Source organism: Beta vulgaris, chromosome 1 (genome assembly GCF_026745355.1).
Source record: "Beta vulgaris subsp. vulgaris cultivar EL10 chromosome 1, EL10.2, whole genome shotgun sequence".
NCBI classification, from domain to species: domain Eukaryota; kingdom Viridiplantae; phylum Streptophyta; class Magnoliopsida; order Caryophyllales; family Amaranthaceae; genus Beta; species Beta vulgaris.
The window spans coordinates 23,532,669-23,554,822 of record NC_079202.1 but is presented as its reverse complement, the minus strand read 5'-3'; the positions used below and the strand labels follow the sequence as shown (position 1 = coordinate 23,554,822).

At 33.7% G+C, this 22,154-nt stretch overlaps 1 protein-coding gene across 5 annotated transcripts; it reads right to left on the bottom strand.

Annotated features, from left to right (window-relative positions):
- Window positions 1-1,352: 1,352 nt before the first annotated feature.
- Window positions 1,353-13,857, bottom strand: LOC104899131 (protein ABC transporter 1, mitochondrial). Of its 5 annotated transcripts, none has more exons than XM_048645301.2 (10): window positions 13,660-13,853; window positions 13,187-13,301; window positions 12,350-13,072; window positions 11,756-11,981; window positions 10,461-10,613; window positions 6,851-7,009; window positions 5,819-5,978; window positions 3,172-3,281; window positions 2,236-2,352; window positions 1,353-1,984 (listed from the first exon to the last, which is right to left on the bottom strand). In XM_048645301.2, exons 3-10 carry the CDS (start codon window positions 12,928-12,930, stop codon window positions 1,589-1,591), a joined length of 1,902 nt encoding a protein of 633 aa, XP_048501258.1. In that variant the 5' UTR covers window positions 12,931-13,072; window positions 13,187-13,301; window positions 13,660-13,853; the 3' UTR covers window positions 1,353-1,588. The 5 variants fall into 5 exon arrangements, with proteins under 5 accessions (XP_048501258.1, XP_048501263.1, XP_057248775.1 ...); XM_048645306.2 differs by having other exon boundaries at window positions 13,204-13,301; XM_057392792.1 differs by having other exon boundaries at window positions 13,187-13,282; window positions 13,660-13,677.
- Window positions 13,858-22,154: the final 8,297 nt, after the last annotated feature.

The window sequence follows — 22,154 nt, the reverse complement described above, 5'->3', positions numbered from 1 at the left end:
ACTTGTCTCACGAGGAACTTCCTCCTTTTAATAATATCTTAAATAATCTCATAAATTATTTTGATATAAACATCGTCAAAACAATTAAAAGCTCCATAAATAGCATCATAAAAACGATTCCAAACTCAATATAAATCACAAATCAATATGAAATACTTCCTGTAATAATTTGTACAAGCTTAGTATGAAATCTTACCTTATCGGCAATCAAAGTTAGCAAATCTCAATATCAAGTCAAAAAGGTTCCTCTACGAACCCGCGATCTATAATATGATAATAGTATTGTATAAGTCGTTTGACTATACTTCACATAATTCAACTATAATTGACATTACCTAGCTAAAGAGCTTTAACCATTCCCAAAAACAGTTATGAAACACACTACGTTAACCACACCACAACAACAGCACAACACAACAAGAAAGTAACTTAGACAAACTAATTACATTAAAGGGAAAAATAATCAACCCCAATATAACTCAACTAAACTACTGCCAGCAATGATTAAACTTATGTAACTGCCATACTACCCGCATACGACCAATACCACCAAAACAGCTAACACCAAGAACTTGCACAAAGCATAACTCCTAGTATACTACTCCAAATCACACAATTCTTGAGCCTAAATTCATTAACTCTTCAAGCTCTACAACTTTCATTAAGAATCCGAGGTCTATAAACTGACAAAATTATTGAGAAATCGCCAAAATAGTAGCTGTGTGCAAACAGAACACACAACAAAAATGAACTTTTATAACAGCAAACCATATTGAATCAAAGATTGCACACTGATCAATTATTCATATTGGGTAACAAATTTTTTTCCCAAATCAATTTATACACGAACTCTAATATAACAAATACCCAATTTCGAAAATTAAATACAAAAAAAATGGAAATCAAAACTTAGGACTATGATTACTTGGTTAGGGGAAAGTAATAGGGTGAAATTATTCTCTAAAAAGAACCCCAAAAATGCTCCTTGATTTGATTCACGACCCAAAACCGCAAAGCCAAAACTCGATTCTCCCTCTTCAAAGTACCCAAAATCAAGATATGATTAAGATGGATGGATAGAGTTGATGTTTGATGGTAATAAATAAGAAAATTTGTAGCTTCAATGGAGGTATTTGGTTGGAGCAAAAGGTTGAAGAAGAAAGAAAAGAAAGGTAAAGGGATTGAAAACGTGAGTTTTGGTGTTTGGGAACTAGGAGCAATACAACTCCTACTTTCTTTTCTTTTTTATTTCTAATTTCCTCTCCTTATAATACTAACAACTAGGTATTATTTTTGACCTACCAAATTTAGGAGTTTATTTTTGACCACTTATAGAGTAAAGTCAAAGCTAATAAAAAATAGTATTTTAAATAAAAGAAATCTGAAATCAGTAAAAAAATTAATGCTGATAATTATTAAGCGGGTATAAAAATACATGTTACATATATGAACCGAAATTAACCTCCTATATTATGCAAAAATGCCCTCGACTGAGGGAAAAAAGGAAAATAATCTGTACAGTTGTAGGATGTACAATTACATCTTTAAATTATTACATATGACAATCAGTGATAGATATCCATTTCCTTCACTGACCCAACTCGTTCAACAATATTTGATCACTTTCTTCTCCAAAATTGTAATGCTCGTATACTTCCAAGAGCACTTCTCTGCAAGGCACAACAGCACCTAGCTTGATGCACGCCAAAAAAGCACCAGAGAGTTTACGGTGAAGACTATAGGCCTCTTCTGGTGGAGGAGTCAATCTATGTTTCAGCATTGTTACCCCTAGATTTGAGAGGCTGTGAGTAACATTGGTGGAGCGAAAATCATATCCGCCCGGTCTTGAGAAAGGCAGGCCAACAACAAAACCCGCCTGAACATGAGCATCCAGCATTATCTCTGACTCTGACCCCGTCAAGAAGCCAAGTCTCCGGGACATCTCTATCACAGAATCTCTATCGCAATTTGCACAAGCAACCACCTAAAAATATTTACTTATTCAGATAACTGATGGAATTCAAGAATTTTGTATGCTATATCCAAGAATATTGGACTATCATGTCCAACGGGTATCACTTCTCTCAGAAAAAGGGCTCAGTCCCATGTCATCCACAACCCAAAAGAGAAATCGACCCTGTAATTCTAGTTATGAGGAAATCCAAAGATCAATTTCCCTAGGAAAGCAATGACATTTCTCTCATAGAACTATGTATTAGAGAGTCAAAAGTTTACCATTCTTAGATAATTATCAACAAAGGCTTTTGGAAAATCCCGTGCAGCTCCAAAGTCGATCAAATTAATCATTCTTGTTGATTCATCATACAAAAAGTTGCTCCAATTTGGGTCAGTCTGCAGTGAAGAAAGGGTACATGAGTATATCATCTGAAAGTGAAAAGGTCAATATAGGCAAATGAAAAATAAATGAAACGAAAGGACTGTCTTGTCACTTTGTTTTTGGAGATTAACAAGTTATCAGAAAGCATCAAAGATGAAAATTTGACTAAAGGGAATACGGTAACCGCAAAAATTAATCTATAAGATGGAAGTTCACAATTTGCTGGCTCATCCTTGTCATTCCCTTTTCCTTTTTCCTTTTATCAAAATTTTGGAACCAGGCAACAGTTAGGTTCCCGTAACTACAGACTTGCCCAGCCCATAAACCCCATAATATCAAAGCCTGACTGAGTAAAACTACACCCACCAAAAGCTTGTTGGCTGCCATTTTGTTGTTTTAACCTATGTATCTGGGGTTGAGGAAAGGAAGTTAACTGTGCAACAACAGAAGTGATCATGAATTCGGTATTCGCCAACCACATAGTAATAGCAAGCCAGTAGTCTGCGTCTTATCTTGTTGTTTTACCAACTCAATGCAGGTTCAGAACCGGACAAGTTCACAGTACAGGCAACCCCATTGTTCTAATTTAACATCATCATAGACTTAGTTTATGATCGTTTGGTTCCCCCCTTTCCTTCAAAAGGGGAGACAGAGGTTTAGACAAGACAAGTAATTATAAGAACACATGCATTTGGAATCCAGGGAGTAAATTTTATCACCTCCATGTTTTGAGGTGGAGATCAATCATTCGGCCAGTATCATGGGGTAGAACATAAATAATATAAATACTCCTTAACCGACAAGACAGAAAAAACAAGATCATTAGACATTGCCTGCATGAAACGGAAGACAAACAACTCCATCAGGGTCAGCTCCAATAACTTCTTCCCAACATAATTACGAGTCTCCTGATCCAGTAATGCCACTTTATCAACAGGAATTCCTGTACACAGTAATGCAGAAATGTGACAATTTTTTTATAATGAGCCTCGATGCGAACAAAATAAATCTGGTAAATGTTGCTGAAAACATAACAAGGTAACCTTACAAATGGCAAACATAATGACCCGGTATGAGTCATGCCATAAGTGGGAGTCTAGGGAGATCAAGTTGTATGCAGTCTTACTTCTAATTAGTCTTGCCTAACATAAAGAATCTTTGATCAAGACGTCAAGATCATTGATAGCTTGTTTCTTACTTCCTTTGTTCTCTTATAGTTGCATCACTCCCTATTTTGGGTGTTTTGATTTAGTTGCAAAATTACCTCTTCTGGATATTCTTTGTCTCCATCTCTCTCCTCATCACATGGATTTACATCCCCACCAACCCAAATGTTGCAACAAATCAAAATACAGGAGTTACACATTAAATTTTCACTTCATCACTAAGGTAAGCTTACACATCAGAGCTGTTCTAACTTCTAAGATCAAAATGTTACGTTACATCCAAAAAACAGTTACGATTTGACTTCTTTGTTAGGAGCATGCAATTTCATCAAGAAATTTCGATTTGAGACAGAATTCTCAAGATTAAGACTTGGGTAAACTCACCTTTTTGTTAGCTGTGTTCAAGAGTGTTCCTTCGTCCGAGTGTTTCATATCAAAAAAGTTGGTTTGATTGGAAGATTTTTCAACTACTTTTTCCTGTAGCTCTTAGTACCTACAAACTGACATCTCAATCTATGTCTTCCTACATTTTCCATTAATTTTCAGGAAGGCCCAAAAGACAAAGGCTGAAGTGGATTACATACTTGGTTAAAGCTGAGCACTAATGATAGTCTGCAGAGCAAGGGATTTACTAAATTCTTATGCTGTGACACATTTCGGTAATCATATGTTTGGTACAGTGGTCTAACTCCCCTTCTATGGAGAAAAGTACTTGCAATTATCTAGTGCAGGTGGCTTTGTTCAAACCCAGAGGATTAGCTGCTCTGCAATTTTAGAAGACATGAGTAGGAGTTGTGTTTCTCAGTTCCTTGTAAAGTTGATATTTGAGCTTAGGTTACAATATATAATACCTCTGTATTTTTTAATGCACCATTCACTTTTTCATGTCCTCCAACACACATCTTCAAACATTAATATCTCTAATTCCGTATCAGGAAAAATTATAAGTAGTTCATATTTGTAATCCTCGCAAGTCATGATGAGATGAATCTAAAAAGATCCCACTTGACTCTGTTTTTTCTTATATAGTGGTAAGAGGGTTTACTTCTAAGTTAGTACATGAACAGTGTCCAAAATGAAACAGTGCAACTATAAAGATATGGAGGAAGTACACAGCACGATTGACACTCAAAATGCTTTCATCTCTATTCTATATGTCAAGAGGAGTAGGACACCAAAAATCTAAAAACTCCTATTTTACCCCCAACTAATGAAGCAAATTACCTCCAATAGAATAACAAAAAGGAAAAAAAGGGGGGAAAACAAACAAAATCAAAAGAGAAACAAAGATTTTTTCAAATCAGTAACTTGACCACTTATCTCAAGTAACTACCAAAACAAAAAATAACAAAAGGAAAAAGGAATATCACCACCAATAAAAACGTATCTATATTAAATAAGGGAAGAGAAGGGGGATACCAAAAATGGTAAATCCTTTTATAACTTTAAGTAATAAAATACAAATTCACCATCTTTTATCATTATATCCTCAATTAACAAAATATTTATATCATCATTAATTTATTGGTTTTCAAAAAACTGAAAAAAATATACAATGAACTTTATGAACAATTCAAAAAAAAGAAAAAATACAACGCAATTGACCTTTTGTTTGTTTTCGCACGCATCGCGTGCATATAAGACTAGTAAGTTCTTGATGTAGACTCCTGGCCCCTTCTTTCCTTTCTTATTATTAATAGAAATAATGAATCCGATAACTTTTTTTCTTAATTTATGATATAGGGACTGGAAAATGGAAATGCATGTATGTATTTGTCCCAACAACAAACGTAAACACGATATTAGACATTCATATTTGGCTTCAATTTCTTTCTTAATAGATTGAGCAGATCAAGACTGGATCACCAGTTTTCTCTCCTCCTTGCCTTTCCTTCAAAAGGCCAAATAGGGACATTGTACACACATATTATACAGTGCGATATTGATATAGAATCTGTCTATGCACAAAAAAAAAAAGATTACAATGACACATTCTACAATAAGAAAGCACAGTAATTTATAGTAATCAAATAGGTTTCTATAATAGACAACTTATCACAGTGAGATCTGATTGGAGGTGCTTTAGTTTATTCACTTAGCATTCAATCACTAAGAAGTAACAACTCATACCAGCCGTACACAGTAAAGCTGGCACTGCATAGGGTTGTCCCTTTGGTGAGTAGTGGAACTCTGGATATTGAATCAGGTAATTGTTATCTTATAAAGGCCAAAATAGGATGTCTAACAAAATGCATCAAGCAGAAGAAATTTTCCAACTACAAGAAGTACTATAGATCAAAGATGAAGCAAATACCAGAAACAAGCTCTGTTGTTAGGACTCTTTTACTTGATAACTCGTCCACAACCAAGGGCACATATAATCCTTGTTTGTCTGATATAAGGTTCCGAAATACTTTCTGGTTACTTGCTTCCAACACATAGTCGCATTCACGTGATAACTCTTCCCTTGCGACCTGCAACATATTACGTCATTAGTGCATAGGAGGACAAATACTATTCTCTACCTCGAGCAGCCTCTTCATGTGGCTTGCATACACAGAAATTACATTTACTATCACCATTTCATGTGCTTTTCTAACAATTGCAGACGAGGTGTTATTTCAAAACAAAAGCCAAGTAAAACATCAGTAATAAAACAAATTCATTGCAACTGCAGGTACGCATTCAAGCTGTCACCCACCATTATATTCAAGCATCATTCTGTCCAGTGTCCACTATCAGTCTATACATATTGACAGGAGCATTTTATTTGAAGATACATGCCACCATCATTTTTTAGTCCCTTAAGCTAAAACCTGAAATTTTCCATTCACCAGTTTCACATTTTCAGCCCCTTACGGGAAACAAAAACATTCAAGGAAATGCCATTGGAATCTAATATAATTTCCAAAATTTGGCGTCAACCAATATTTGCAGAAGGAAAGCATAATAATGGGACAATCGAAGAGGGAAGAGCTGAACTAAAGCTTTTTGATAGACCATAAAGGGAGTAGCAGTTAGTACTTGTTTGAGATATAATTACTCTCTTGCCTCCACCATCCCTCCCCTCCCCTCTCTTCCACCGTCCCCCCATAAAAGCAGTGTTGCCTGTTGTTATAAGAAAAGCTGGTATAGACTATGATATGCTCCCAGAAAATGATAAATGCAGCCGCTAGTTGGTATACGATGAAGCAGATACTTGCATGAAGAATGTCAGCTGAACTTGTTATACCTTTAAAAGACTGAAAACTGTACAGAAAATCCAAATTCCTCATATTAATAGAGTTACATAGCAAAATTCTCCATGGGCCTTAGAAGTGGAATAATTTAAAGAATTCTCATTCACCTTCATAGCTTGATCAAGATAAAGTCCCTTGGGAATCAAGTTTGTGTAATCCAACAACAACTTAACATTCTTGATGTCACTTTCGATGCTATCTGCTACTCCTGGGTACTGAATTTTCATTGCAACCTGCATACCATCCTGCGTGACAGCTTGGTGAACCTGATGAACAAATCAAATCTCTTGAGTTTCTACATGCCTTTCAAGATAACGAAATCACATCCAACAGTTAACATACAGGAACACGTTGTAAGCAACTAATACAAAGAAACATCCAAAAGACTCAGAAGCAAATGACATATAGTCAAACCCATGTAAGCTCAAAAAACGAGTTCCCATTCTTCACACATAAGTCAAACAGGGTTATCAGGAAAGGTGGAAAGTGAAGACCAAGGAAGAAAACGAAACAACTTCTGTGTCCTTCCAAAAGGACACCTTTGGCCATTCCTAGTGTTGGCAATATGCTGAACCTATTTTCAGATAATGAAACGTGTGAACTGTACAGCTGTACTCGTGTTCGGTAGGCAAGTTTTACTGTTTTAGAACAACGACATGCAAATCATATTCTTGTTCCTTGTCCATCTCAACCACCTTATTCTGGTCATTCTAGTTTCTTATAGTTTCTACACACAAAAACTCTTGAATGGAAATGGAGAAGTGATTGAACTTCTTTCGGAAAGGGTAAGATCTTTGTCGAAAGAAGGGGGTTGATCCGTATCCTCTTGACTTGGTTCTGCTTCCTCTATTGTTTTTTAAATACTGAGTCGGGTTTGGTTCCAACTCTTCACTACTGGTTGAGTCGGGTAAGATACTTTTTTTTATGAAGAAGGGGGCTTATAGGGTTTGGTAAGAATTTTTCTTTAAAAGCTTTGCATTACAGGAACAAGAAAATGCTAATCAGCTCCCTTTATGTCCCTGGATTCTTGTTTTAAGAAACTTGCCTCTATCTTTTAAATGTGTAAGCACAGATGTGTACCAACATAACAATCGTCTTATTGACTTTTAAACCTTGGTTTCTTTGAAGTAAAGCCCATGTAAACGCTTTGCACACTTCATGAAAACAAAATTAGAAGAGGGGAAAGATTGTAGGTTGTAGCTTTGTAATTTCTTAAGCAGGTTTTTAGAAATAATAAAAAGTTAAAACAGCAAATGAATCAATTAATTGTACTATTCGACTAAAAAAGTCTGTTCAAGAAGTAGTGCAGCCACCATAACCCCCGTGTGAACTCACCAACTTACATCAAGAGCTTTCCTCCTAAAATAGAATTTCCAGTTCCTATTCCCACGGTAGAGAGCTGCTAAACTAGCTCATGGCCAAGCATGGAGATGGAGCTAGTCAAGTCAAGGCTTCGCTTGACCAGATCATGACCACCTCTATCTATGTGCCTTCTGTCCATTACCCATCAATCCTCTATGCCAAAAGGGTAAAAAGCAAGATGTTTGTGGACAGTACACTCTAAATAGGTCATTTTGTGAAAAGGTATATTTCTAACTTTCTTTTTTGTGTTGAGGGGAACTCCCCTTGATTACAATTTTTTGGTGCAGTGCTTTCTTTTCCAAAATCGAATGGAAATATGCACATGAACTTTTCAATTCACCTTATGAAGATGGTTTTTAGTGCTAATCCCAGGTTCCTCCTTTTTTCTTCTCTCCTTTTTTGAAACTGAACATCAACATTGACAAAATAAACTTCAACCTGAGCTCCTCATAGTCAGTAATCAGCCTATTCTGATCTTGCAATTGAGCAACCTTTACTACTTCATCAACCCACCTACGAAAATTAACCCATGCCTCCGCTCTCTTTGCCTAAAGATCTGAACATTTGCAAGCTAATGAACTCATACCTTACATCTTCTTCCCAACAAATTGGAACCATGAGAGGAAAAATTCCACAGTATTAACCTCCTATCAAATGTCACTTATTTCTCAATAAAGTAATAACCTTGAGCAATGTTTTGTAGGGAACAGAGAATTCGAAGGAGGGGAGGGGAGAGAGAACAAGATAAAGACAGGAATGGAAGCTAATCAAATGAGGCTCTCAGTAGGAAGCTCAGAAGGAACTTAAGGAAAAGCAAAAAAGAACTGAGACGGACGGGAGAGAAGGTGGTTTACTATGAGGCACACACGGATTCACCATCCACTTAAAAGTAAATAAAGTTCAGAGTTTTTCTTGCACCAAATCAGACAAAGTAGCATCATTTGACATCTTTTGTCAAAACCCAAGTCACATCGAAAGAGCACTTTCAGTAATCCTGAGAAGTTATCAAACTGAAATACAGAACCCATTTCAGAACCATTCAACATCAAACCACCAGCAAGAACCCTTAATGCTTCTGTAATAAAAAAACATAGGACCCATTAGTTCAGCTGGTACATGTGCTCACAACTTACATACTAGGAAAATTTGACAACAGGGGGTTTGAACGTTGGGTGATAATTTTAAAAAAGGTCTGAACTATTGATTAACCTATGTAGGTCCCTACTTTAGGGGTCTTAACTTTTAACGGGCCTCAGTTTCCTAATTTTTTTAATATCTCACCTACTTCCTACTTCTCTCCCTCAATTAACCTTTCTGGTAGGACCCACATTTTATAAGTTATGACCTATTAAGCCAGTTTCAAGTCACTGAGGCCCGCTAAAAATTAATATCTCCTAAAGTAAGGACCTAAATAGATTATCAATAGTTCAAACCTTTAAAAAATTATCACCCCCCAAAAGTTCGGACCCCTATTGTCAATTTTTCCTACAAACAATCCTGTGAATTTTGTTTACTTGATCGCACATACGAGAATTTCATAAGTGGTCAATCAAAGTTTTACTCCACCAAGTTCGTCATTTTCTACAAACATATCACATTGAACTACAATGATTCCTTCCCGGATAAAACACCCTTCCATTGAGGTTTTCCATTGAGCTAGCTGGACTAAAGGCTACCATAGGAACACAATTTCTCCAGACGGGTATTGTATACATTATTGTTCCCAACTATAGTTCGAAAATACGGTTTCGGTCACGATTGCGGTAACAGTCACAATGATGCGGGAACGGGGATAATGAGGTTGTCGTACCGCTAAATATTAACCATGAAATATCCCTAAACCCGCGTAAAATGTAGTTTTTTTACACCTATACGATGCGGGTAATATCGGTTCGGTAGATTTGAAAACCTTTACAACACAAACGAAAAGATACGATGCAGCCTTGTTTTGACACCATGTTCCCAACTTCCAAACATAGATTTTTACTACCCTATTAGATATGAGATACTTATACAATGTCAAGCTTATAGCAAAATTAATTGGTATTCTGCTCACTGTTAGATTCTTTTACTTTCTGATATATATGTGCTTATAATTGAGAGTCACCCGAACAACTTTTGTCCCAGACATTCTCATAAATTATAGATTAAGGTTTAAAATTATGTATCCACCATTATATCAATTAGATGCTACTTTCAACACCTCTAATAATGCAAAAAAAAAAAAAAAAAAAAAAAAGATTAGGAAAGTCAAAGGGTATAATGTTAGACCAATGCGATCACATAATGTACCTGAAAGATTAGATACAGAGAAGTTCACATTGAAAAGAAATGTGTTATAATTGCATAAAATACCTGGCCAATACTTGCAGATGCCATGGGTTCGTAGTTAAAACTTTTCAACTTTGAAGACCAGTCAGGCCCTAATTCAGCATCCAAGACTTGATTAATTTGGCTCCTTGGCATCATGTCAGCACCTTGACGAACAATCTCTAAAGCAGCCAAGATCTAGCAATGAAGGAGATGACCGATACTTCAGTACCTCATGATAACTTCATTCACTATTTTCCTTTTAGATACAGGGAAAATCTAGACATCTATATAAAAGGGAAACTTTTAGAGAGTGTAGCAAGTGCTACAGAAGCATGTCATTAGATGAAATTCGTAAATGGAGGAAAGGTGTTAGAATGATTTAAAAAGAAATATATATGATAGCAAATACATATAATAGAGAAGTCATATAAACATAATAAGAATTACTTACAATGTTATGAAACAGCAATGTCACAAATGTTCCTCTTATTCTTTATTTTTAGCCCGTAATTTGAAAACTAGTTATATAATAAATCAGAAAAGGAACAAGTATATGAAAAGAGAACTCAAATGTTAAGCATTCTTCACTAATGCTTCCTTGCCTCCTTGGTTCAGTTTTGGTTGCAACATGGGGGGAGGCATGTTAATTAAAGTGAGGACAAAGATAAAAAGGGGACCCATGTGATGAGGAAGGGGAGAGACCGAACGAATATCCAAAATAGGTAATGTTGCAAATAAAAGAGAACAGAGGAAGTATACTTTCAGATGAAAGAAATAGTTTAAAAGATCTAAAGAGAAATCATTAAAAAGAAAAAAGGCTTCATATCATAAGCTCATAGAAAAAGAAATAACATATCAATCACACTAGAGAACAGAAAGAAAAAAAAAGTTGGATACCACAAGTGGAACCTCAAATATTTCAGTGAGCTAAATATTACAGGGAAAAGGGACATCCTAAGAACCTGTATTCATGATAAAAATGAAGAAGAAAAAGTAGTTAGGTTCCAAGACCATGGTGTTGACATCATGGAAAGAGGAGTGCCTCAAGTGCTAGTTTGATATTACTCCATATCTTATCTTGTTGCTGCATTTCAAGGTGTCTAAAAATTTACAAGTGTTTTACTTGTCTCCATGTCATTTGGTGGCACAGTTTAATGCACCAGAACTTTGACAACAATAATATACTCATGGGGAACTACATAAAGCTATAATCTATTTAAGTAAAAAAAAAAGTACATGGTTATTAGAATGGAATAAAAAATACAATCAGAGGACAACTGGTCAAAACAAATGAACTTCAAAACAGCCTGACATAAAAGGCTTGAATAAAGCTATACCGGAGCTGGTACAAGAGATTCGTCTTGTATACTCAACATCTGCCCTATCTTCAACGCTGCTCCACGCATTCTACAAAGAGCAAGTGCCAAGCGCTCTGCATTTTTTTCAGATAAAAAGGGGGAAACGCTAGATTGTTTGTCATGTGAATCAGGACTTCCCAAGAAAAGCCTACTCGCAGATTCTTGGACAGTTCCCCATGCAAGACCAGCTCCTAGACTAGCAAATCTGCCAAGTAAAAAGGCATAGAAGTGCTGAATGAGATTTAATGTGATCCCAAGTGAATACCAACATGGCAATAGAGACCAAAAAAGATTATTATCATCAGAGACTTAATGCTTAACTATTTTCAGAGCACGCAAAGTAGCAAACACAGCAACCAAAATGCACAAACATTCCACAAGGATATAATGAATAGTGGACATCTTACAATATACCATCAATAACCATGCTTATTATAATTATGACCTAACACATGCTTGGATTATCAAATGACAATTTCGAGATCAAGACAAGCAAGATTGCATATGGATACTTTCAGTAAACAAATTTCTCATTTTCCGATTAAGATAAAAAAAAAAAAAAGGGTTACCGACCCAAGAGCCCTGGTGAAGGGTGTAGCAGGCACTTTCCTTTCCCTAGGCTTCCGCCTTTTCGAAGGGGTGGAAGTGGTAGGGGAATAGGTGGTAGTGTTGGCAGTTTGAGCTGGCCCCATATCCATCACTTTGTCAGCCACAGAATTTGCTATTCCATGTGTAGTCAAATCGAGCTCGATTGGAGACTCTGATGCAGGGCTTGAAAGTAATTGTTCAGAAGAAGAAAGAGCAACTGGACCTCTAGTAGCAGCTGTCTCTGATGTTGACAAGGCCTCTGCCTTGGAGGTGGCTAGACTACCATCATTTGTAGAAATAGCACCACCATTAAAGTAAACAACAGAGTCTTCATCATCATTAGGGGACTTTGGCTTACTTGCTACAATAGGGTTTGCAAATTGCGGTCCACGTTGGTGAGCCTGTACCTTTCCTTTAGTAAGCCCACAAATGCTTGCAGTTTTCTTAATGAGAGATTCTAGAGCATCTCTCGGACCCTCGCTTTCCCCTGAACGTCTCAGAATCTCCTTTGCTACTAATGATAATCCATTAATAACCCTACTCGTATCCCTCATTGCTGAACTCATGAATTCTGCTGCGACTTTTTAACTTTAGTACATAATGCCAATATGAATATGACACAAATTCTCACTGATGCTATTCTTGTATATCATCCTCGCTATCATCGTGGCTTAAAAACCAGTTTCCTTGGCAAGACTGAATTATCTCCTGTATGATCGCACACCAATCACTAACGTAAAATGTCTGTCCATAAAATTTTAAGTACTCGGCAGAAAGCAAGATAATGTTGAATGTAAATAATGTATAACAGTCCAGCATTACATGAAGTTTGTAAGAACCTATACAACTCAGGCCCGTCCCTGAGCCAGGGCAGGAGGGGCGGCTGCCGTGGGCCCGGGGATGACAGGTCATTCATCCCTGATTTCCAGCCACAACACTTGAAAAATTGATCTGATGAAATTAAACAAGAAAAAGCGAACACAAATACGCATATCTACAAATTGTAACATAAATTTCTCATCATTTAGTTCCATGTAACAAACAAACATGAATTAACAAGTTATACCAGAAATTCATTCGAATCATAAGTTTATAGCATGTAAATTATCCATCCCTAAAAACATGAAATAACATATATGAGATAAATAAAAAACAAGTTGAATTCATAGAACAAACAATAACAACCGCATAAAACCAATCGCATGAATAATCACATCAAGTAGATCTAAAATCGCAATTCCACACCAAAATCCGCAACAAAACAAGTAGATTCATCTAAGGAACAAAACAACAACCTGCAATTCGAGCTTTGGAATTAGCGTATGAGCGACGAATTTGCGTATGAGAGGTTCTGGAGGTTTTTTTTCTTTTTTTTTTCTTTTTTTTTTATCTTTAGTGAAGAGGGTCTAGACTCTAGATTTCTAAAGAAATTGAATTTGCGCCTGTACCAGATTTTTTTAAAATTCTTTTAAAAATTTGAATGGACGAGTTTATAATAACTTATTGTGTATTGAACCTGTCAAAAAAAAAAAAAAACTTATTGTGTATTGAAAATTTGTTTTTTTTTTTTTTTTAATATGACTCTAAATATTACAATATAGATTACGATTATTATTTCGAGTTAGTTGTCACTTTTTTATTTTCAGTTCAATTTGGATTAAGGCTCCGTTTGGCAAAGTGTAAAATGTTTTCCATGAAAAATAGTTTTCTTTTTCCTCTCATTTTCTGTTGTTTGGTATACTAAGGGGTGTAAAACAAGTTTTTTTATCAAAATAACTATATGTGGAAATTATTTTCCTTTAGAAAAGAAGGAAAAAATCATTTTTCTCCTTTCTCTTTAGCAACCTTTTACTCTCCTCTTACCCATCCTCTCCCTTCCCCTTCTATTTTTCTCTTTTCCACAACTTTTTCAAATTGAACCAAGCAAAAAAAAATTAGCTTCACAATTGGATTTTTCATATAAAATGTTACATCCAACCAAATGGAGCCGCAATTCCAATCAGTTCAGTTCTTAATTTATCTCTCTAATAATAAAATAATGATAATTATTATTATTATTATTATTACAATTACGATTATTATATCATTAATTTCAATATTATTATTACCATCATGACCGTTACTATTACCATTACCATTAGTCCATTACCATTACTAGTGTAACACCCTCTAAATTTAAATAAGTGTAATGTCAAGAATATATAGTTTTAAGAAAATTCTTTATTCAACTTGGAGGATATTACTGCTCATTCACTCTCTAAGAGTAAACGAAGGCAAACAAAAGATAAGTTAACCCAATTATCTTAAAATAGAAATATCATTACAACCAAAGTTAGGTAAAATCTAAAATAGTAACTCCAAGATAGAAAACTAAATAAGGTCGTCTAGGTGAATTATCTAAGCCTCCTCACACGAGATCACATCACCAAGTCCAACCTGCAAGGTAATAGAAAGAAGACAAGAGACAACTCCCAGAAATCAGAAAAACTGAGTAATTCGACTGCATCCCGTAAAAATAATAATTTTAAAATAAATTTTGATTTTCGAAATAGAATAAAGTGCTCCTACAAATTCAATATTAAGGTTTGGATTTTCAAACATTTGTGTTACTAACTCCAGATACAAGTCACATAATCATAACATTTATTCACACAACTAAAACAATAATTTTAAATTAAGGGAGGGAAATGTGAACGCCAGTAGGTCGGGAGTAATCCCTATTATCCGCTTACTTCAACAAGAGGTCGTCACCCCAATATAACCATGGCCAAAATCTAGAGTCCCTAGTGTGCACACCCCTTCTACTTAGATCCCAACAAATAGAAGAAAGATAACAGTTTCGTATCGTATATAATAATCAACCTATAGATAGTTATACCATCTTATAGGGCAACCTGTTCAACACCCTTTCGGGCTTTATTACCCTCCTTAGTTTTTATTAAAAGGTCATAATAAACACAAGTTCTCAAGTTGATAACCATACGATTCCACACGTTCTTTTAACATAAAACATACTCTAGTTATAAAGGTTTGCTACAAGAATTTCATATACTAATACTTTAGTTTCAAAAGAAATCATCATATATAATAATTTATACTATTACCAAATTATAATAACATACTCCAATTCATAGTATTATGAGAATCATACTTTATAATAGTGATTACTAACTCAGAAATTCATAATATTAGTTATAATTATTTGTTACATACATAACCACATAATCATATAATCACACAGTAGCCGTTTTGCAACGGAAATAGGGTACGATGAACATTGAAATTACCTCGAGTAGCGCAGATACGAATAATTAAAGTCACCCCTAGAAAGCTCCTTCCCAAAATCTCCGTCTACAATAGTAAGTAAATGAACTAAATTAGTTACCTATATATAATACCCGACGTAATTAAAATTTGTTAAATTAAAGGGAGTAGCTACTATACTCTAAAAGTTTAGAAGGATCAAGTACTAAAAGTAGTATAAGGGTACGTTTAGTTTTTAAAAAAAACTACAAAAGAAAATGATAAATAATAATAAATAAATAAAAGAAAAAGAAAAGTCTGTAAAAGAGACAAAAGAAACTTATCAACTTCATAGTTGTCAAGTTTCACGTGATAAAACAAGAAATGGGTTTGAAAAAGAAAAGGAAAACAATTAAGAAATGCTACGAGACTAAAAAAAGAAGAGAAAAAACAAAAATAAAATACAATTACAACTCATGAAACGTGGGATTCTAAAAAGTAAACAAGGAAGTTGCAAAGAGAAGAAAAAAAAAATAAAGAAAACCTCTCTGGTTCTACAGAACCAGTTTCATTTTGAAGAAACCAAAACAAAGACCAGAGGAGAGAGAAAGAAGAAAGAAGGTAAAGATGAAGAAAGAGAGAAGACAGGAGGTGGTCGGCCGGCCAGTCCCGCGGCGGTACGACAACCCCTTTTTTTTTTCTTCTTCTCTGATTTCGTTTAACAAAACATGGTGTTTCATAAATGGGTTTCTCACCTACTGAATTTTGAAGCGAAAATTGTGTTTGAATGAGGTGTAGAAGTCCGGTATTTATAGTCTTAGAAGAGAGAGAGAGAGGAACCATTCAAGAAGGAAGGAAAGATTTGATTGAAACAAAGGAGGAAGGTTAGTATTGATTGAGAGAAAATTTTGGGTGATAATTGATTAAGCAATCAATTTGACAAATTTGCTTGGTAAAACAGACGAATTTGTTTTTTTTTTGTTTTTGGAAATAATCTCTCAGCAAGATGTTTGCTTCAAAACAGAATTTCTGTTTTTTTTTCTTAAATAGTATTATTATTTTTGAAATTTAGATTTCCAAAAATAAAATATAAAAAATAATAATTCAAGTATAGATGTATATATATATATATATATATATATATATATATATAGTATAGTTATATATGAATTTTTGAAATAATAATTATAATTTGATATGAATAAAATCATGGATTTTGTAATTTGGAGAAAATAATTATTTAGGAGTTTTAAGAATTTCGGGATATTACAACTATTATATATCTACCATCTACTATGAGTTGTTGTGCTCTAAGCATATTAGCAAGACTTACAAATATTTCTCTACTTAGTCGAAGTTGTTCTTTATACAAGTTATGATGGTCTGTCAACAATCAAGATCCTATGTATGAAATGATGTTTCGATTATCCCCCTCGAATGCAAAGGTATTCGTTCAACTTTGGTTGTCAATCTCCTAAACTCATGTAATGTTATATGCGTCAAATTTTGTTGCACCAAATCTTCATTCATTCTACATAGGCACATATACATATAATGCAATTTGATGTAAACAAACATATAAAATACGATAATAACTAAAAGTTCCACATATAAAATGCGATAATAACTATAAGTTCCACATATAAAATCCTCATAAACATAAAATAACTAAAAGTTCTAACTTAAAAGCAATCCACCATAAAGTCACACTTTTTTAACTAGATTATCATTCACAAATATCTCAATCATAAAATATATTATTATCATCCATAGGCATCTTTGGCCTATACACATCATCAATTGAAAGTGCACAATGCTTCCTGAAGAAATGAAGTATGCCGTTATCATTACGCAAGGAGACGAAAACATATTATATTATTGAAAACTATTATTATCATCAATTAATTTATATTACTTCCTCCGTTTCATATTACACGCTACACTTTTCCATTCACAGACTCCTAGACAATTTTTGGAGAAGAGAGAGGTAGAGAGTAAAAAGAAAAGTGACCCATGTGAGAGGAGAGAGATAGAGAGAGTTAATTGTCCAAAAAGAAAGTGTAGTAAGTAATGTCAGGGCCGTTCCTGAATAATATTAGGCCCGGGGCAAAATAAAAAAATGGGCCCCCAATGTACAGAAGATTAAACGAAATATACATGTTTATATTGTAAAATCTAATTAAGAATTGACTAACTCACGTTTACCCTTGTTTCTTCAACACAAATACTTTTACATTTCATATGATTGATATGTAATAGTAATTCATAATAACCCAACAAACAAATTACTTGTCGAAGAAAATCAATTTGGAAATGTATGTAAAATTAATCAACATATTCATACACTTTATCATCCAACGACTAATGAATACTAGAAATGAAATATAATTACAAATACTCCCTCCGTTTCCTAAAGATCTTCCCTCTTTCCGTTTAAGGGTGTTTCCAAAAGATCTTCCCTCTTTTGCTTTATTCCTTATTTGGCAAAACAAATTTCCCTATTTACCCTCTCATGTCACTATCATATGGTCCACCATTACATTATTAATTCAATTTTACTCCATTTCTCTCTCCTACTTTAACCCCTTTTTATTTATTTATTTATCTTAACTCCTTTCTCTCTCCTACTTTACTCACACCATGCCCCACACAACTTGATTTTCCTTGTATCTGTAGGAACAGTAAGTGGGAAGATCTTTAGGAAACGGAGGGAGTACCAGACAATCAACAATTAAAGTTGAAATAGATGTTTCACTTTGATTTTAACATCTTCAACACCCAACTTTAACCATTACTATTTTAAGTTATTTATTGGTAAAAAATGGTTGAAATATCATTTTGTCTCTTATACAGAGTATATCACAAATAATTTTCGTAACTCTAAGATAATTTACGTAAATTTAAGGTAGAAGTATAATAGACACAAGCAAGTATCCATTATTACTTTCTAATTTTTGTATTTTATCTTTATGGTATATATAAGAAATGATTAGTTTACTGAAAGAAATATCAAAAAGCAAGTTAAGTAATATGAAAGAGAAAACTAGAAAAAAAATAGGAAAGTAATAACAAGGAAAGACATTTAAGAAAGTGTCTTCAAATAAAATAAAAAAAGACAATTAAGAAAGGAAAGAATTTTGAATAAAGAAAATTTGCAAGAGCAAGATTCGACCCGCTGACCACAACATTGATTTCCACTAATTACAAAACATACTTAACCATCTTTGCCACGGTTAGTATTTGCTATATAGACATGATGCGTTTATATATTTTCTCTTTATATTTGCTAAAGTAATTCTGATTTGTGGGCCCTGGGCGGGAGCCCCGTTTGCCCTGGCCTAGGGCCGGGCCTGAGTAATGTGAAACTTTCCACAATGGAAAGTGTAGCGAGTATTATGAAACGGATGAAGTATAATATTATATTATATTATATTATATTATATTATATTATATTATATTATATTATATTATATTATATTATATTATATTATATTATATTATATTATATTATATTATATTATATTATATTATATTATATTATATTATATTATATATATTATATTATATTATTATATTATATTATATTATATTATATTATATTATATTATATTATATTATATTATATTATATTATATTATATTATATTATATTATATTATATTATATTACATTGCATTGCATTGCATTGCATTACATTACATTGCATTACATTACATTACATTATATTATATTACATTACATTACATTACATTACATTACATTACATTACATTACGTTATACTCCCTCTGTTTTTTTTTATCTTTCTCACTTGGAATCTTGACACTATTCATGCATAGAGAGAATCTTCTCAAATGTTCTCAATTTATAAGAAAAAAAATAGTCATGTGGGGTCTTGTTTGATTCGTCTCAATTAGTACTTCATTAATATTCAATCGTTATAATTTTTACTAATATATAATGAAAGATATTTAAGTTTTAAAACGTGCATTGGAAGACGCGCACAGAAAAGTAGGAATGATAAAAAAAACAGAGGGAGTATTATATTATATTATATTATATTATATTATATTATATTATATTATATTATATTATATTATATTATATTATATTATATTATATTATATTATATTATATTATATTATATTATATTATATTATATTATATTATATTAATCCCTCCGTTTCCTAAAGATCTTCCTTGTTACTGTTACTACAGATACCAATGAGAATCAAGTTGTGTGGGGTGTGGGGTGGGTAAAGTAGGAGAGAGAAAGAGGTTAAGATAAATAAACAAATAAAAAGGGTCGTTAAGATAATAAACAAATAAAAAGGGGTTAAAGTAGGAGAGAGAAAGGGAATAAAATTGAATTAATAATGTAATGGTGGACCATATGATAGGGACATGAGAGGGTAAAAAGGGAAAAAAAATTCCAAATAATGTAATGTTATATTATGTTATATTATGTTATATTATGTTATGTTATGTTATGTTATGTTATGTTATGTTATGTTATGTTATGTCATCTTCTCTTATACACCACATCTATATATATCTCTATCACCTATCCATTGTCTCTAATATGTATATATATATATATATATATGTATATGTATATATATATATATATATGTATATATATATATATATATATATAAATATATACATATATATATACATACATATATATATATATATGTATACATATATATATATATATATACATATATATATATATATAATATAACTATTAATAATATGATAATAAATTTTTTGATATAATATCCATAAAAATAACATAAAAATATTGTAAAATTAAATTTTCTATAGAAGTGACGTAAAAGACAAAAAAAAAAAGAAAATTATTCGCGATCCGGACTGAAAATCAACATTTCAAAAAATGTGGACCAAACAACTATTTATTTTTCGATCTAGACCGAATATCAAACATTCAAGAAACTTGGACCTAATTAGGGCCATATGTAGGTTCGCCCTTAGCCTCCAAAATCTCATAAACGGGTCTGTATACATGTGACTATATACCAAAAGCACTCAAAAAGGACCTCTTCACATTTGCAATAGCCACACAAAATAAATAAGAAAAGTACAAAACTGACGTAAAATGGCGAATAAGAACCCTACCAGACATCACATATCAAATTCATTAAGGGTTAAAATAAGCATGACATGAACATGCCAAAAGCTACCTTAAAACTCTACATACAAAACGAGTAACAAAACATAACAAACATAACATACATTCAATAAAACTCTGAAAATTAATCATAGATATCAACAATGATTCCATATAATTGACTATTAAGAGCATCATCTTGCTTATATCCAGAAATAAGTTAATATTCTGACATTAAAATTACGATCTACCAATGACGACAACGTCATTGACAAAAACAATAGAACCAATAATCAGAAGTTTAGGTAAAACTTGCCGCCTATTCGTCAATGCATTCAACCATTCAACCAAAAATAAGCAATTGATGGAAATTGAACTCTACATCAGCAAAGATTGAGGAGAGGGAGAGAAAAGGGAATGTTCATGCAATAATGGATGGAGAGATTTAAATGCAATGGCGGGAGACGCAAAGTAGCGGCCGGCGTGTCCCAACTGATGGTGCACGGCAGTGGGAGAGAAAAGAAGGCGAGGTCGAGAGCGAGCCACAACTTCTTTTTTTTAAAAGAAGGCAAAGCTACCATTAATGCAAGGACAAATCAACTCTAAGAACATAAGGAGCTATTTTCATAGGAATAGTGTGTGGTTCTCCTAAATCTCATGAAAGCCAATTGGAGCGAGTTTATCTAAATGATAAGCCACATAATTGCCATCTATTTTCACATGAGACCAAAAAATAGTATAAAACAAAATACAGGAAACACAATGTTAAACAAAATAGTATATAGGTCCGAGAAATAGATAGCATTCTTCGAAAGCCAGTTGATGATCATTTGGCAATTTGACTCCAAAACAATCTCATATAGCGCAAATGTCTTGCCAAACTTCAGACCCATTTCAATTGCCTTGGCCTCCGCTACAGGTGCCTAAAAGCTCAGACACGAGGCGATGTTGCAAATAGGGTACTGCCATTCGAATCACGAGCAAATGCTCAAGACTAATCCAACCGTCCACCAAAAGTGATGCATCAACATTTATTTTGTACATACTTGCTGGGGGAGCACACTACACCGTTGGATTTGAATCTTCTTTAGGCAGCAGACTTGGATGAACACGAGTAGCATACATCCCAAACACATCTACTAGTCTGTCAACACGGTCCAGCAGCACTTTGTGGAGCGTCATTTTATCTATTGAAAACTTTCTAGTTACCTTCTCCCCATATGCACCAAGTGAGGAAAGCACCTTTAACTCTCATCTTCTTATCAAATTGCTACTAGCTTGCAATATGGTCATACAAGGTGACATTTGTAGGCACACAATGCAGCAAAACCACTATCCGACCATAAATCAGCAAACCATAGACAACCAAAAATTGTGTAACCAATCGTTTCTAACTCACCCACCCCACGGACACGT

Bases quoted from the DNA above. Each gene is read 5' to 3' on its own strand.
- LOC104899131 (XM_048645301.2), bottom strand. From the start codon at position 12,930: ATGAGTTCAGCAATGAGGGATACGAGTAGGGTTATTAATGGATTATCA. The intron at 10,614-11,755 runs GTATAGCTTTAT...CTTCATTGCTAG, and splicing joins AATCTCTTGTACCAGCTCCG to ATCTTGGCTGCTTTAGAGAT. The intron at 2,353-3,171 runs GCAATGTCTAAT...TCTTCACTGCAG, and splicing joins TTGTCTTCCGTTTCATGCAG to ACTGACCCAAATTGGAGCAA.